We start from the raw sequence: 17,236 nt of genomic DNA on the forward strand, positions 1-17,236 counted from the left end.
AATAATAATTTAGAGGTGATGGAGGTAAGAAGAGACAGGTGAATTAGCCCGCAAGAAATTAGACGTAGAAAAATTTAGATTCCAGAGGTATTGTACCCCCCCCCCTATCTGAACAGTCATAACTCTAAGCTATAAGGGAAATATTTAAGGTTTATGTCTAAAGTTTTTACTAACTACTACTCTTAATAACTCACCGCTGCACCTGGCCGCCTGAGGCCAACACAGGTTCGCACGCTCCTCCTCCAACCCAATCTATTGAAAGCCTTCCTCTTACTAACTAGGCAAATCTTGGTAGTGTCTAACTAATCTTGGTAGTAACTAACTTGGCAAACAAATCTTGGTAGTGTTTGAGACTAAACATTGCCGCTGTTTCTTATCAATATTGATAATATTGATTAATTTTAATTTAATATTATCAAATTAATTTTTTTAATTAATATTATTTAATTTTAGTTGATATATTAATTTGATATTAGGTTTTTAATATTGTCGCTGTTTTTTTTAGTGCTTGAATCGAAGATGCGTGGAAGCAGCAGTTCTGACTGGTTTGGCACTAAATTGCAAGATCAATTTAACATCAGAATTTGATAGAAAACATTACTTTTATGCTGATATACCAGTAAGGAAGTTTTGTTTTTTTATGTATTATGATGCCACTTTATACCTTGAGTTAGCTTGAAGTGTTAGCACAAGAAAAGGTACCTTTCACAATAGAGAAGATGAAAATAAAATGAATACCAGTTACTGATTATTAAAAAAATGGTTTTAACCAAAGACTGTTAACTATTCATAATATTGGAAACTGGTGCTACTGTCGACAAACAAAAATTCAGCAACGTCATCAGTGTTTGACATCTCTTGGTATTTTGTCAGTGTAGTAACAAGGCAAAGCTAATGTAATCAGTATAATTAGCAAAATCAGTGTAGTAGTAAACATCTGATCTGTTTCTAAAAATATGACAATTACTAACCTTCAAAAAAATTGTCAAAAAACACTAAACGCTAGATGGCGTTGGTGCTTGTTTCTTGACATTAGTCCCAGTTTTTAGTCTTATAAGCTGCCCTTACTCTTGTTTAAACTTTAAATGAAGACCGTTTGATATACAACCTATTTATATTAAACGTATTTTGAAAACTAGAGAATAGCGGGTGTCCCCCCCCCCAACAGAAATTAATGTCAGAATATGCAACAAACCCGTATTAAGTTTATATACAGTGCAGATAAATCGCCAGCTCAATCTCTCCCGTGCCTGCACCGAAAGCTCTTCTAGTGAAGACTTTGCCTGCATTACTTGGTTGAATTGGTCTTGTGTTATTTTTGGCTTCCCTGACTTGTAAAGACCAAGGTGTGTTCATTCCCAAGCATCGTGTCATAACCTTCCGTTACCCATCTGTACCATTCATTCCCAATACATCAAGTGACGTCATCAAGTGATTTCAAGGATGTGAGTATGGTTAGTAATATAATGAGTTCCAATATCCAATATTGCACTTAAATTGTTGCCAAAGCCTTGCAGTCGCTTTTCCTATTACGCACTGATTCTCCAAGTGTCACAAACAATTGGTACGGACAGACAGAAAATCACTGTTACAAATTCTAATCTTCAGTACCTGGGAAATGTCTTATTCCTCCAGACATTACTGAGGTAACTAAGGCAGAACCGGTCACCGTTTTGATTCCTCTCCCATTAACCAGAAGTGCTTTCCCAATGTCGGGAAAATACCTAAAGTATGATGTGAAGGCTGCACTGAGCTCCGTGTGTTTTCATAAATTGTCAGCACATGACATGTCAGACATGCTAGATGTCAATGACAGGTCAGGCAATTGTCAGACATGAAAGCTGCAGTGACAACTAATTCAGTACGTTTTGATCGTTTTTCATTACGTGATGACCTTTTTTAGCTACATTTTAGTTTTTTAGTCTTTATTGCATATTACATTTTAGTTTTTTAGTTTTTACTTTTAGTTTTTACTTTTTTAGTTACAGGTCGTGCCACAGCAAAGTGATGTTTTCTATCACTTTATACCACAAAACGTCAAGTTTTGTCCGAAAAGGGCCAAAATACTTAGAAATGAAAATTGTTAGAAAGCCAATCGATTTTTAATGGTCTGGAACCTGGAACAGGAAGTTTTCAGCCCCCCTCCTCCGCCCTCTCCCCCATCTTGAAAAACGACTCTACAGTGTGCATATCAAGCTTTACAACCTGACGTGAGCTTCTCAATGATTTCTGTCTAATCGTCAGCTGGTTTTGATGTGAATGCTGTAGTGACTACATAGTCTGTTGACTGATGGTTGTGGATCATGATCTCAGATCATATAGATAACAAAACAGATCGAGCTTTAGCAAAGTTTTTTTTTTTGTTTTTTTTTTTCATTTTTTACCACACGATATCAATTTTTCCCAGAGATGGTCAAAATGCTGGGAAGTACTAATTTTAACCTAGCCAATCTCTTAATCATGGTCTAAAACCTTCAACTGAAGCTTTTGAGCCACCAATTCCGAAAAAGGAGGAAAACCACTTTTTTGCATGGATGGTCTGCATCTCATTATTTGTAATTCTTTTTTCTGCCACGGGTAGCAATATATTTATTGACTCATTTAAAACTACCGCCTCTTTCTAACTGCCTAATATAAGTAAGTTTGTCTTAATAGTTCCATCCTAAAGTGCTATTCGGCACCTTCTCGGGTAGAAAAGATCGGGACCATAAAAAGTATACCATAATAATAACAATAACCGGAAATCTTTTGAACGGAGGTTAACCGCCTCCACTTCTGTATATTCTAATCTTCAGTCCCCTTATTAAACGAAAACTAAAAAACTTATTTGGAAATAACGCTACCTAATAAAAAAAATTATTTCCCTTATTTTCATTTCTCATAAAAAATAATTGAATTTCTTATGTGCAAAGTCTCAAAGATGCCGGTGACAACATACCCTTCGGACTCTTAGCTATGTGACAAAGTTGCACATGTCTTACAGGAAAGTTTATGAAGGTAGGGAGTAAAACCTTTGTTTGATATTGTGTTTTAAGAAGAAATCATATTGACTTCTTTAGTCTCGTCGCCAGAATTAAACACAGTTATTTTTGCAAGGTTTTTAGTGCATTTGAAAAAAAGGTAAAAACAGGCAAAAATTAATTTAAGAAACAAGTTTTTCTTTCGGGGGTAGACAACGAAAGTTGAAAATTAAAAAGGAAAAAAAATTATTGCTTCTCAGATTATACAAGATGTATCTACAATTCTTGCTTGAGCAAACTGACCTGTGATATTTTTTAAATCTGTAGAAGTCTCTCTCTCTCTCTCTCTCTCTCTCTCTCTCTCTCTCTCTCTCTCTCTCTCTCTCTCTCTCTCTCTCTCTCTCTCTCTCTCTCTCTCTCTCCTCTCTCTCTCTCCTCTCACTTCACTGAAATTTCAGCTTACTGTTTTTTTTCTTTTTTTTTTAGAGAAATGTAGGTGCATACTAAATGTTTCTGATATAATGGTTGGTGAAAGACTTTTGAGAGAATTGCTTCTGTAGGCTACTCATGGAATTTTCTGATCTTTTGAGAACATTCGGTTTTTCCTAGGTTGTATTTTCAGTTATGCGCTAGCTTTTAGAATTCTACAGGTCTTGAAAAATATTAAGTTATTTTATTTAATCTAGTTTTCTGTGTAACGCAATAATTTTTGTTTGTTTTAGGTTTCAAAATTCGCTCTTTACTTTCGCAAAAATAATTTTTTTAGAATAATAAACAATACAGGATGAGGGGGTGGGGCTCAGAGACTTTTACATGGGGGCAGCCAGGAAAAGAATAATTAACGAGTAAGTAATTTCTTTAACAGGTTACAGTGCTTTGTATTGAATAAGAAATTTGTCATAAGCCTTGGCTCAAAGAATTGTACTATATTTTAGAAAATCTAAGAATAAATGAATAATATGATAAATTATGGGTTTTCAAGATATTTGATATTGGAGAATCAAAACAGACTTTAAGGATAATAAATATGAGTTAATAAGGGTTGACTAAAGATTAAGCCATTCATGATTGATATTTAGAATATGCTCAAGTTTAGCTATTTAATTGTGGCATCAACAGTGAAACGAATTTAGTAGCACTTAAATTCAAGAAAAGTGAATCAATTGAATCGGAAATTTTTTATTAATTTTAACAATTGATGATACATTGCAATGAAAATTAACTTTTTATATATTAAAATTAACTCTTCATTGAAATTAAGCAATAATTGTTCAAAACCTATTCACAGTTATATTTTACTACCCATCAATGCCCACTTTGGTCTCAAACTCAGAATTAGCTGAATTTAGCTGGAATTAATCTGAATTCATTATTGATTTAAATGTTGAAGTAAGCCAATATTTGAATTCCCTATAATTTCGGAGATAAAAGTCAATCAGAATCTTCTGAAGAGTAACTAACTTTTGATATTGCTGCGTGATATTGCGTCCAAGGTTACAGAGGGACAGTCTAAGCTTGTAGCCCCTACTCAAAATACGAAAAAACCGTCCTACGCTGTCGTTGTAAGAAACCCACCCCCGGAGCTCAGCGACCCTATCCTTCGCATGAAGAAGCTCGAAACGTTGGATGGTCATGACGGAATGATAAGTCTAAAATCTAAGCCACATAGCAAAAGCTGGGTTGTGATGGTACGCGATAAGCGCTCAGCCGACTCGCTTGCTGAAGCTGTTACTAGCTCCATCCCTAACGTTGGAGCCAGAGTGATTGATAAAAAGCCTTTAGCTGTGGTCCGGGATATACCCCATAATTATTCAAGAGCTGATTTGGAGGCCTCAGTGGAAGGACTTATTAGTGCTAGTCAAATCGGCGACTCTCGTACTTTCCGCCTCGAGTTCGTCGACAAAACCGCTCTGAACGCGGTTCTGGAGTCGGGAATCCGTATTGGGTATGAAATTTTTCGCGCTAAGCCCTTTCAATCCATTCCGAGTCGATGCTTTCGCTGTCAAAGTACTGATCACCTGATTGGAGCTTGTCCCAGCTCACCAGCACATCCCAAGTGTTCCAGATGTTCTGGCCCTCATGTGAATTCCAAGGAAAATCCTTGGCAAGCCTCACCAAAATGTGGAAATTGCACTACGGAACACGTAAGTTTTAGCCTGATATGCAAAGTTCTCTGATCGGCTCTCAACAACGCTAATAAATGAATGCTCAAACTCCGTTTAGCTTTGTTTCCCTTAATATTAATGGTACAAAAGACAAGGATCTACTGATAAGTGAGCTACTTGAAAATGATATTGTGTTTTCTACAGGAGCACCTTCTCTCTAAAGTGAATGTTGATAGCCTAAAGCGTTCTCGGACCCATTATACCTTCTTGAGAGCCGCCCAAAAAACCCGTGGAAGACCATCAGGAGGTCTGGCCATCTATTTCAGACACAAGACTCAGCCGATATTATTGCAAAGCGACGCTAACATCTTAGCGATAAAATGTGGTGATACCGCATTTATAAACATTTATTTCCCCTGTAATAAAAAGACTGTGCAGTCATTGTCTAGTTTTTCACAAGCATGTAATCGCCTACGAACACTACTTAGCGACCTTTCAAAACAAAATACCAAATGGGTTCTCGCCGGCGACATGAACACTGACTTATTATCTAATTCCGACCGATCTGAAATCTTTCTCGATTCACTACCTGGAGGATTCCATCTTGCTGATAAAGATCTTCTATTTACTTATATTCACAGTCGTGGTGGTCTTACTTCCAACCTTGATCATGTAATTGTGTCAGATTCAACTCTACTTTCATCAATAGTTCATCTGGAAGACTCTAAAATCGACGACGATCATTTACCAATCACGTGCCAACTATCTTGCTCCATGGCGACCTCTGTGCAACGTAACTCTCCCAAGTGGTTCTCAAAGTTAAATTGGGAAAATACCAATGTTCCACTTTATGTATTGACATTGTCCCAGTTATTATCATTTATTAAAGTGCCTTTCCACTTATTGCAAACATCTGTATCTACAACTTCAACTCGGATAGATATCAACTCGTATTATCAGCAAATAGTGTTCTGTCTAAAGTCTGCCGCTAAAACAGCTGTACCCTCCGAGTGCGTGCGAACGGGTACTCGCAATCCCTTTTGGAAAGTTGATCCTAAAGTGAAGATAGCTAAACAAAAAGCTAAGTTCTGGTTCCGTATGTGGATAGCCTGTAATCGTCCTTCTTCTGGTTCAGTACATCAAATAAAACAGAAAACCAAACGAGAGTACAAATATTCCCTGCGTAGAGCGAGACTGAATGCCTGGGATGGTCCTTGTGACAAGAAATCCTGGGATCGTGTTATAAACAGTATTAAGTGTCCACCTCCAATTAATTCGTCTCTTCGGCTATGTGACTTCGTTTCTCATTATAAAAATATTTTGCTTTCGTTTAATATTAATCTCCAAAATCATTTTACAAAGCTTTTCAACTCAATCCTCCCAATTCGTATCAACCAATCTCAAGTGTTGTCGGTGGAATCTGGTGTTATACTCCGAGCTCTTATGCAAGTGAATAAGTCTGAGTCTCTCGATAGTGATGGTCTTTGCTTCAAGTTTTTTGCTTATGATTGTCCTGAACTGCTGAAGCATTTGCAATTATTATTTCAGATGTGTTTGGCACAGTCCGTTGTGCCAGATAGTTTTTTGTCCGGTTGTATATCTCCCATAGTCAAGAGGGGTAAGGACCCCAGTGCTCTAATTATCGTCCTATCACTGTGTCTTGTTTTGTTAGTAAGCTATTTGAATATGTACTGCTACCGGCCATTAACTCCAAGTGCAATTTTACACCCTTCCAGCTTGGTTTTAGAAAAGGTATGGGCTGTTTTCAAGCTCACCATATTGTGGGTCGGCTAATGAAACAAGCTGTTGCTCAAAAAAGTCCCCTGTATTGTTTGACTGTTGACATATCTAGTGCTTTTGATAATGTAATTCATTCAAATGCTTTGTTTTCTCTAGCAGCCTCGGGTGTTAACCTTTCTATTGTTTCCGTGCTTAAGTATTGGTATGCTAATTCTTCAGTTAGGGTGAAGTGGAATGGTACGGTAGGGGAGTATATTCCTGTTAAAAAAGGCGTTAGGCAAGGTGCCGTGTTATCCCCGAGCATTTTTAAATGTGTTTTAGCTTCGTGTCTCCAACGTCTTCAACCGTCAATTTTTTACAATGATAATTTAGGCATTAGTCACGTTGCATATGCTGATGATGTTCTGCTTCTTAGCCGGACAAAAAATAGTCTAATTACCAACTTCTACCGGCTTTCAGCCGCACTATCCACAGTAGGCCTTTCAGTTAATGCCTCCAAATGTGAGTTTTTGTGTTTTGGGAGTCCTCCACCAGCATCACCTCTTTGCTTGGGTTCTTCAACTATACCATGTTCAGCAAGTATTAAATGGTTGGGTCTCTCTTTTTCCACGTCACTTTCGTCTACTTGCTCCGCTATTACGTCCAGCGTGCTGAAAAGTATGCGGGTTGGATTCGCGAAAATTTCACCAAGTCGTGGTCGGTATAACCGAAATGGACTATGCCGTCTTTATTCTAGTTTTTGTGCCCCTGCTGTTTTTTATCTTTCTGATTTTGCTTTCCTCCTTCGCAAGAAGGATACAAAGAAAATACGCTCAGGATATTTTAAGTATTGCAAGTATTTGCTGCGTCTGCCTCGGTGGTATCGGAATCATACAGTCGTCTCTAAATTTGACATCGTTGATGCGCCCTCGCGACTGAAACATTTATCTAAAGATATATGTCTTAAAACTCGGCAAATGATCGGTGTTTTTGACCCTCTTTGGCCATTTTTTGAATGGAGGTAATTTATTTATGTTGTATGTTGTTATGCTGCTATGTTATTTATGTTGTTATGTTTTTGTCTTGTTTTTTTCTTTTTTTATGTGTTTACTCCACAGTTTAATGTACTTTGTGGGTTATAAATAAATTATTATTATTATTATTATAACTAAAACCTTGCAATGCTATAGAACACAGAAAATACAAATTGAATTTTAAGCAACAGTATTTCGATTTCATTGTTTATTTAAATTTTGAAACGAGTCAGTACCGTAGTTATCAATCGATTTTTGGAGATATTTTTCATCAGACTTTCAGACAATCAGAACTTTTCCCAAGAAATGTTCCGTTTGAATTATCCCTAATGTAAAAAAAAGGGTAAAGATCAATAATGGGTTTTTTAAGGTCAAACGAGAATACTGAATAAACAAACAAAGTGATTATTTCAAGAGGACAACCGTCTCTCTTCTTGAGCGCGAAACGAAATAATATATTCAATGAAAGTGTCAAAGAAAACACTAACAAAACAAACACGGAAAGTCAATCTGAAAAAAAAAAAAAACAATGAAAAAACCAAAACAATCAAAAGACGAATAAAGCCGAAAATTATCAGAATTGAAACCAAATACCTAACAATCATAAAGCGAGTCTTTCGCCAATATCCACGATTTGCACAAAATCCAGAAAATTTTGCCATCAATAGCAGTTAATAAATTTTTTTTTGCTGCATTTAGCAATTGAAATTGTGAAAAATTTATGAACTGCCATCGATGACAGTTCATAATTTTTTTGCCACTTTTAGTAATTGGAATTCTGAAAAAATCATGAACTGCCACCAGTGGCAGTTTATGAGCTGCCATCGATGGCACTTCATAAATTTTTTTGCCGCTTTTAGTAATTGAAACTGTGGACAATTTATGAACTGCCATCGATGGCAGTTCATTTTTTTTTTTATTTTATTTTTTTTTTTATGGCTAGAACCTTACAATTGAAAAACCCAAAATGACAAGATTTTAATGTAAGACTTAGATCACGCCATTGAAAAAGGGAATCAAGGCCTTTTTGCATAAGATGCCTATTAGTATTCACTTACGTTAGTCAGTAAAGTTTCTGGTCATTAACTGATACCTTGTCAGTGACATTCTGAATAAAAAAGGAAAGGCTAGTGATGGAAAGGCATAATCTTTTGTCAACAGAATACTTGCATTTATTGTACTATAAGGCTACCATTGGCACTTAGTACCATTTTTGCAACCCTAGGTTGAAAATCTAATCATTAAATTTCCTCCATCGTATAGAACATTTTTTCTATACATTCAATTTGTAGGAAAGTCTGGCTAATTGGAATTAGTGTATGGTATGAGAACCTATATTATCATAAATCTGAATAAATTAAACTCGAAGCCTGGCTATTGAGATCCGCCACTCTGGTGTTTTCTTTCTTTTTTCTTTTTTTACATCCACTTTCCTTAGCAGCTGTTTTGTAAGAGGAATTGCAGAAATTTGTCGATTGGGCAGGGCTATTTGAATATCTTAAAAAAATAATTTTATGGAACTATTTTAATAATATTTCATATGTTATTGCCTACATTATTGCCCACAGGAGCTACATTATTACAAATCTGAATAAATTTAACTCGGAGCCTGGCTGTTGAGATCCACCCCTCTGGTGCTTTCTTTCTTTTTTCTTTTTTTACATCCACTTTCCTTAGCAGCTGTTTTGTAAGAGGAATTGCAGAAATTTGTCGATTGGGCAGGGCTATTTGAATATCTTAAAAAAATAATTTTATGGAACTATTTTAATAATATTTCATATGTTATTGCCTACATTATTGCCCACAGGAGCTACATTATTACAAATCTGAATAAATTTAACTCGGAGCCTGGCTGTTGAGATCCACCCCTCTGGTGCTTTCTTTCTTTTTTCTTTTTTACATCCACTTTCCTTAGCAGCTGTTTTGTAAGAGGAATTGCAGAAATTTGTCGATTGGGCAAGGCTATTTGAATATCTTAAAAAAATAATTTTATGGAACTATTTTAATAATATTTCATATGTTATTGCCTACATTATTGCCCACAGGAGCTTCATTATTACAAATCTGAATAAATTTAACTCGGAGCCTGGCTGTTGAGATCCACCCCTCTGGTGCTTTCTTTCTTTTTAATTTGTTTTACTAAATTGAAGTTCAAAGATATTTTATTGTATATGTAGATGCCCTATGTGTGGAGAGATGGATGAGTCTTTGCATCATTTTTTAGAGGATTGTATAGAGTTGAGGGTGTTGCGCTCGGAAATATTTTGTAGAGAGGTCGGGGGGAGAGACTGGATTTTCGAAATTTTGACATTTTCACTTGATCTGGCAAATTCGGTCCACCTTTGGATCCAATTTGATCCACTGTCCAAATTGCGGATATTGGCGAATGACTCGCTTTATGGTTGTTAGGTATTTGGTTTCAATTCTGATAATTTTTGGTTTTTGTTAAACTGTATTCATCTTTTAAATTTCTTGTTTTTTTTCATTGGTTTCTTGTTTTTTTCTCACATTGACTTTCCGCTTTTGTTTTGCTGGTTTTTTCTTCAGCACTTTCCTTGAACATATCGTTTGTTTCGCGCTGGAGAATTTGAAATTTTTAGTTTTAAATTTGAAGTGGTATTTTGAAATTGAGACTTATTTTTGAAGTTGTAGATGCTTACAATAGAATATCGATTTGAGTTTGAAGTTATGAATTGAGTTTTGAATTTTAATAGGAAATTTCAGTTGCAAGTTTCAAGTTGAGTTTCAAAAATGAATTTCAAGTTTTGAAATTGGCGTGAAACTGAGTTTTAATAACACACAGCTGTAGATGCTTACCTTAGACTTTAGATCATCCCTAGACCTTAAACTAAGAGACGCAAATCATCTTACAATACTTTGCTGCCATCTATTTACATATGTTAAACTTAGAATAGAATTCACTGCCTATAATTTTTGCAGCTTTGCTTTATTTACCTTTTTTTTAACAATGATGAACTCTTGTTAGTTTGAAGTTATCGATGTGTTTAAGCATATTCCATCATATACTAGCTAGTGTGTAGTGTTTAGGAGGAAAATAAGTAGGCTAGTTATTCTTGGAGGTCCGTAGACTACAGCCTATGCTAGTCTATTTGGTAGTACTAAAAAAAGAGACCTTATGTTTTATTATTTCATGGTAAGAAGTGAGCTTTAGTTTCATTGGCCTGCTAACTGTGGTGTATTTCCGTAAGCCAATCATGGGGCAATTAACCCTCTCTTTTTGAATTTTGATTGATTTCAAAACAATCAAGGTGGAACTGTAATCTAGTAAAAATCATAAAATGATAAATAATAAAATAACTAATGGATAATTAAAAATAATAGTAATAAAAATATGAAATAATAATAAAAAATAATTTAAAATCAAATTCTACCTGATTGGTTCTTATGTGAAAAAATTCATGCCGGCAAACAAAAACGAAAAATTTTCGAGTCAGGTGTTTCTTTTTAGAATTAGTCTTTCCTGGTTTTATATAGTAATATGGTCCTTATCATTAGGGCGGCTCAACTAATTTTACGGATAATGTTTTAAAAAACCTAAGCTGAACTGGCCTACCATGACAAAATCAAAAATGTAGATCTTAAAATCAAGGGGTCTATGGCCAGTAGGGAGGAAAGTCAGACGAATATTTTACCTGCATACGATATGGCGTCCTCGGGGTAAAAAAAAAGAGAAGGATCTAAGCAATAAGATTAAAAAAAAAGAATTCAAAATCAAAAGATTGGATTGATGTTTTCTTTTTTGTTTGGATTTTAGACTTTCCATTTTTGAAAAGTGTTGTTGTTTAAGCTCTTTTGCTTTTTGAACGCTTAGGACGTCTTATTGTATGCAGACAAACAACGTATGCAGACTAGACAACGTTGTTGTCTAGATTTACTTATATAATTTTGATTGAATTTTATTTGTAGACAGGCTACCAAATTACTCAGCAGAGAAAACCAATTGCTCAAGATGGATATATTGAGTTCCTTGATGGGAAAATTGAGAAGAAAAAAGTTCATATTAAACAGATTCAGTTAGAGCAAGACAGTGGGAAAAGTCTTCATGACTCGGCTAACGAAAGGTACATTTCTTTGTAGAGGAATAACTTGAGAACAATATTAGCTGTTATTGTGTTTTTATTCTTATACGTGAGAACAGCTGTATTGACAACAGTGGACCAACTTGGTCCAGTAATTAATGATTTGTTTTTCTTTTTGTCTGTTCAGTATTAGAGATACAATCTGAAAATGTTTCAAATATTATTATAAGTTTATTGATCGATGTTAAAACTGTTGTTATCTAGTCTGGACCAAAAATCAATGAAAGGTTTTTTTTTTTATGTCGCCTGTTAAATACAAGAGGAATAAAAAACAGTAGTATATAGTAAAAAAAATAGTAAAACTTATAAAAATGACAAAACTGACCAACTGCAAACAGTCGGAAATATCTTAAAATTCAAAAAAAAACTTTTGATGATGTAAATATTCATTTTTCAAGCACTGATGTCTTCGAGAGTGAATCGAAAATTTAATTTTTTTCAAAAATTTGAAAACGGAACTCGGCCATATTTATTGCTTTTTCAAATATTTCACGATTTTTCAAATTTTGTTTATGTTTTGTTGTCCAGAGAAAAAATGCCTGTTCTATTTGACTCCCCCCCCACCGCTTCTTTTGAAAACTATAATTATAATATCATTTCTCATACTGTCCATATTATCCGATCCACCCCATTTTTACGCATTTTACTTTTATATCACTACACCATTAAAGTGTCCCCCCACCGCTTCTTTCAAAACTATAATTATAATATCATTTCTCGTACTGTCCATATGATCCAATCCACCCGTTTTTACGCGTTTTACTTTTATATCACTACACCATTAAAGTATTTACTGCTCAAAAAGCTCCACTCATTTTTCGAGCTCATTCACAGGGGATGGAGTGTACAACTTTCTAAAGCCATGTCTTTTTGTCAGAAAAGCGTCTTATTATTTTGTTCTCTGTCGGTAAATTAAATTATTGTCTTTCGTCAATCCGCTTAATTGTACATATTGGGATCTTCAGGGATACCTAACATAATAAAAGAGTGGGATGTCTCTCAGATAAACCTGCTTGAACCTGCCCTTGCATTATGTTTTAGAGTAAACAATTGCTTTCTAGGCAAACTGTCTGTACTATTCTAAAGAAAGTAGAAAGGCATCACTTATTATAAACTAAGGACTTCACTATGGAATACCTCATGTAAAAAAAATTATAATTATAAAGTGGGGGTATTAATTAGAAATAAAATGTTTCAAAAAGGCCTTTTTGTTTTTATCAAGGAGACGCAAACCGGAGTCTTTCACACAAAATAAAGGGTCACAAGCTAGGATTTATTTAAAGCTTGGATTGGTTTTTAAATTGGTTCGTAATTGTTTCGATTGCTTGGCTCTTGAAGAAAAAGATTTAGTATTGATTTAAGAGAAAAAACTCAGCAGCGAAAAAGCCCAAACAGTTTTATTTTCAAAAATAGATTCGGAAATTCTAGGGGCCTCTAGGCTGTAGCCTGTATTTAGTCCAGCTTAGAGGATGATCTAGTCATGTTTCATTTTATTACTGGATTTGTCATCTTTGCAGTAACGAGAAATTATGTTAAATTATTCTTTTAGACTATATCTTGGTATATTTGAGATCATTTATTGCTGAAATTAACATTTTCTTACATCATATAAGGAAATGGTAATATTAATCCATTTTCTAGTCCGTGCCATATATAAGACAAATAAAATGTGCGTTAATTTTTATTTCTGACAGTTTTAGCTCTAAAACCTTCTTAAGGTCCATCTTTGAGATGGAGGAGGGGGGGGGGAGGACTTTGGAAACGTCAACTCATTGCTGTTTGTAATAAGATAAGTGAATTTTTCCTTAGGAAGGCGTGCGCACAGGAACTTGCTTTTGGTTAGGATGGGGTCACCAAGACTTCGGAAAGATGGAAAAATATGCAAATTATGCTGGAAAGTGTAAACAAACATTGTAAGAATTCTAAAACTCAGAAATTCGGAAGAGGGCCTGAAGGTATCCTCTCATGCACACTTTGCCTGTGCGTTTACCCAAAATGATGTAGACACTAGATACATTTAGTAGGGTGAGATGGCGAAAAAATATATAAAAGTCGACTCTCTGTTGACTATTTGCATGTTGACTAGCATGCAAATAAGCAAGTAACCTCTTAGAAACTTTTACGAAAACTCTGTCTATTCGTGATTAGTATTTTGGAAGGTTGGGTTAAGAAGAGAGGATTTGAAGGCTTATTTGGATTGGAGGGGAAATGGATTTTTGATTGGGGAGAAAAGAAAGTATCAAGGGAGAAAAGGGGAGAAGGTAGAATCTATTGCTTGTCCTATGTGTGGATCTCAGGATGAAAGTTTAATACATTTTTTGTGTGAATGTGTCGAATTGAATGATTGGAGGCGAGAGATGTATGGTAAAGAAAAATTGAATGAGATATGGATGGTAGATAGAATGAAAGAGACAAATTTCCTGAGTATTAAAAGGATAGCAAGATTTGTAAGGATTGCAGCGGCACATCGGGAGCGTTTTCTTTAAATGGTATTAATTTAATGTAGTTAATTTGGTGTTTGTTTGTTGTTATGTAATTTTCCTATGGCCCACGGGCTTTTTCTGGAATAAATTATTATTATTATTATTATACATATGAAATCCAAAAGATTGAAACGAGTTGCTGTTAAGGCAATGAAACACTATTTGTGTTTGTGTTCGGACTATGTGTTCTATTTGTGTTGTATTTGTGTTCGGACTATGTTCGAACTATCATATTTGCTTTGCTTGATAGACTTGGACGTAATCGGTATAGTGAAGATCTTCTTTCCTAATTGTCTTTTGGTGACTTTTCTAACTGAAAAGACAATTTATTTTTGCCTTTGGTGACAACTCTGTTAGTAGCATGACCTATGAAACAAGTGTTTGTAACTGAATTTAAATTATAAAATACACACTGGCGATGAACTTCAGGGCTTAGGGGCTTGAACTAAATTTATAAAAACTGATTATACGAAGCACAATGTTTTTCACATAAAGGGATACCTTTGGGCTTGACCACTTTCGTCCCTTTTGGTTTTACCCCTCTCAAGTTTTACCCCCCATCAATCCCTCGCAATAAACTCATGGGTCGTGTCTTAGATTAAATTCGTGTACCACTATGGGGGGTAGGATTTGGATGTGGTTCCTCCTCCTCCACCATTCTTTTTTCAACTGACAACAAAATAGGTAAAGAAAAAAAAAAGCACAGTTACAAAACATTAAGGAGGAAAGACAAATTTCAAACTTACATTAATGACGAGTCCTGAATTCATTTAAATCTAAGAGTTCGTTACTCCATTGTACACATAGATTATTTTAATTATAAGTAATAATATATAATGTAAGTATAATTATAACATATAATATAAATAGTAATTTAGTAATAATGTAATAAAGTTATAATAACAAATGTAATAATAATGTATACTAACACGATATTTAATATAAATAATAATGAATATTTTTTTTAAATGGATGAAAAATACAAATTTGGTATTTTTTGCAGATGACAGTTGGCTTGAAAAACAAATTTTTCATATTTTAAGAGACTCAGCGATTGAGCAAGATGTTAGCCACAAGCCAGTTTAAAAATAGACAGTTATGGGAAGAGGCAGGAAAAAGGGCGGGGGCAGTAATTCAAAAAGCAATATGATGCAGTCAGGGCCGTATCCAGGATTTTTTTCGGAGGAGGGGAGGTACAAAAATCCAAAAGCACATAAAAAATTCGTTTATTTTCGTTTTTGTTACATTTTTACGAGCTGGACAAACTTTCTTTTGTTGGGGGCCACTACCCCCTCCCCTGGACACGGCCGTGGCGGCAGTAAGTTTTTACAGAATAGAGGGAAAAATAAGATGTGTTTTCGGTTTTGTCTGCCATTATTAAAAAAAAAAAATACCTGCCTAAACAATTTTTTTCCCAAAATAAGAAATAGATAATTATAATATACAAACCTATAATTTATAAGTATTTCTGCGCTAGAGAAAGAAGAGGTAGAACCCATTTTCGAAAAATTACAAACTTCTATTTAGTTTGTACATTACCTGACATCAAACGTCACATATCACCTTTTGAATTACTACAGACAAGTGGACGATATCCCATGGAAAACGTATTTTATCCTCTTCTAGGAAAATACTCAAACGTGTGCCTGAAGTCCCAATGATAGACAGTAAATTGTTCGACTCCCCTAGTAGGCAAGTTACCCCCTTCCCCTCCTCAGGAGATTTGTCTGTCAAAATTTTAGTTTAGCCTCTTCAGTTACCCAATGAGTTTTTTTCACTTTTGAGCATCTTATTTCATTATTTCTACTGTTTTAGAAGCTTGATTGATTTAAATAGAGCTGGAATGGGATTGATGGAAATTGTGTTTGAACCTGAGCTCCATAGTGCCGAGGAAGCTGCCAATATGGTTAATGACTTAATCTTGGTCCTGAAAAAGCTAAAGACCTGTGACTGCAAAATGGATGGTAAGATATTTTTCATATTTTTCTTCTTATTATGCATCCCTTACGTATCGTATGCACCATATCGTATACGTTTCATTTTATGTACCAGTCGTATGCAAGAGGAAGCTCCAGGAGATGTACCGAATACTCCGGCAACCCTGATAAATATTCGGTGATTTCGCCATCTCATTAAAAACTACTGGAAACTTTTCTGTGATGCGCCGTGCTCTTAATTTAAGTTCCTTCATGGACAAAAAACTAAAGGCCAGACCAAATCCTGGCTTAGTGGTATCAAAACGGATTTAGATTGGCCTCCGGTGGGATTCTTTGTGGCTTTATATCATCTCCCACATGAACCAGGCTCGTAATCAGTAGATTTGACCATCTGCCTCCTCTTAACGCCTGGAAGAGCGTAAAATCAGTAAGGAAGTTCAGTCTTTTATTTTGGCTAAAACTTAACCCTTTCAGACGCTGCTCTGACAATGTCCACTTTAAAAATTTGTTGGTATTTTACCTTCAAACACTCTCAGCTCTATACATTCTAAAGAAAATTTCTCAAAAGAAAAGGAAAAAGGAAAGTAAGTTTATTTTAGCACTGTTTTAGGTTTTTCAGAAGCTATTTTAACTTGACTTATCCTAATTACATTAGATTATGGGGGAGGTTTTTTTTTTTTGCTAATCTTGGAAATTACTTGAAATGCTAATTAATTAAGACTATTAAGTTAAACATATTTAGGATTGCTTAAGGAGATTCAGCGTTCCTGTGAAGATTAATCGATTTCAGAAAACAAATTGTTATATGGAAGAAATAATTGTTGAGTTTAATTAATTATTTTTCTCATTTTTTTTCACAGTTCAACCTGTCAAAAATGATGAAAATCGAAATCTGTTT

At 34.9% G+C, this 17,236-nt stretch overlaps 1 protein-coding gene across 3 annotated transcripts in view; it reads left to right on the forward strand.

Annotated features, from left to right (window-relative positions):
- LOC136043908 (glutamyl-tRNA(Gln) amidotransferase subunit B, mitochondrial-like) overlaps positions 1-17,236 on the forward strand; it is a 114,609-nt gene that overhangs the window by 16,538 nt on the left and 80,835 nt on the right. For all 3 annotated transcript variants that reach the window (XM_065728949.1, XM_065728947.1, XM_065728948.1), the window contains exons 3-5: positions 506-619; positions 11,746-11,900; positions 16,217-16,365. In XM_065728949.1, the coding sequence (XP_065585021.1) occupies positions 506-619; positions 11,746-11,900; positions 16,217-16,365 (418 nt within the window). The remainder of the gene's footprint in view (positions 1-505; positions 620-11,745; positions 11,901-16,216; positions 16,366-17,236) is intronic.

Source organism: Artemia franciscana, chromosome 2, assembly GCF_032884065.1.
Source record: "Artemia franciscana chromosome 2, ASM3288406v1, whole genome shotgun sequence".
NCBI lineage: Eukaryota > Metazoa > Arthropoda > Branchiopoda > Anostraca > Artemiidae > Artemia > Artemia franciscana.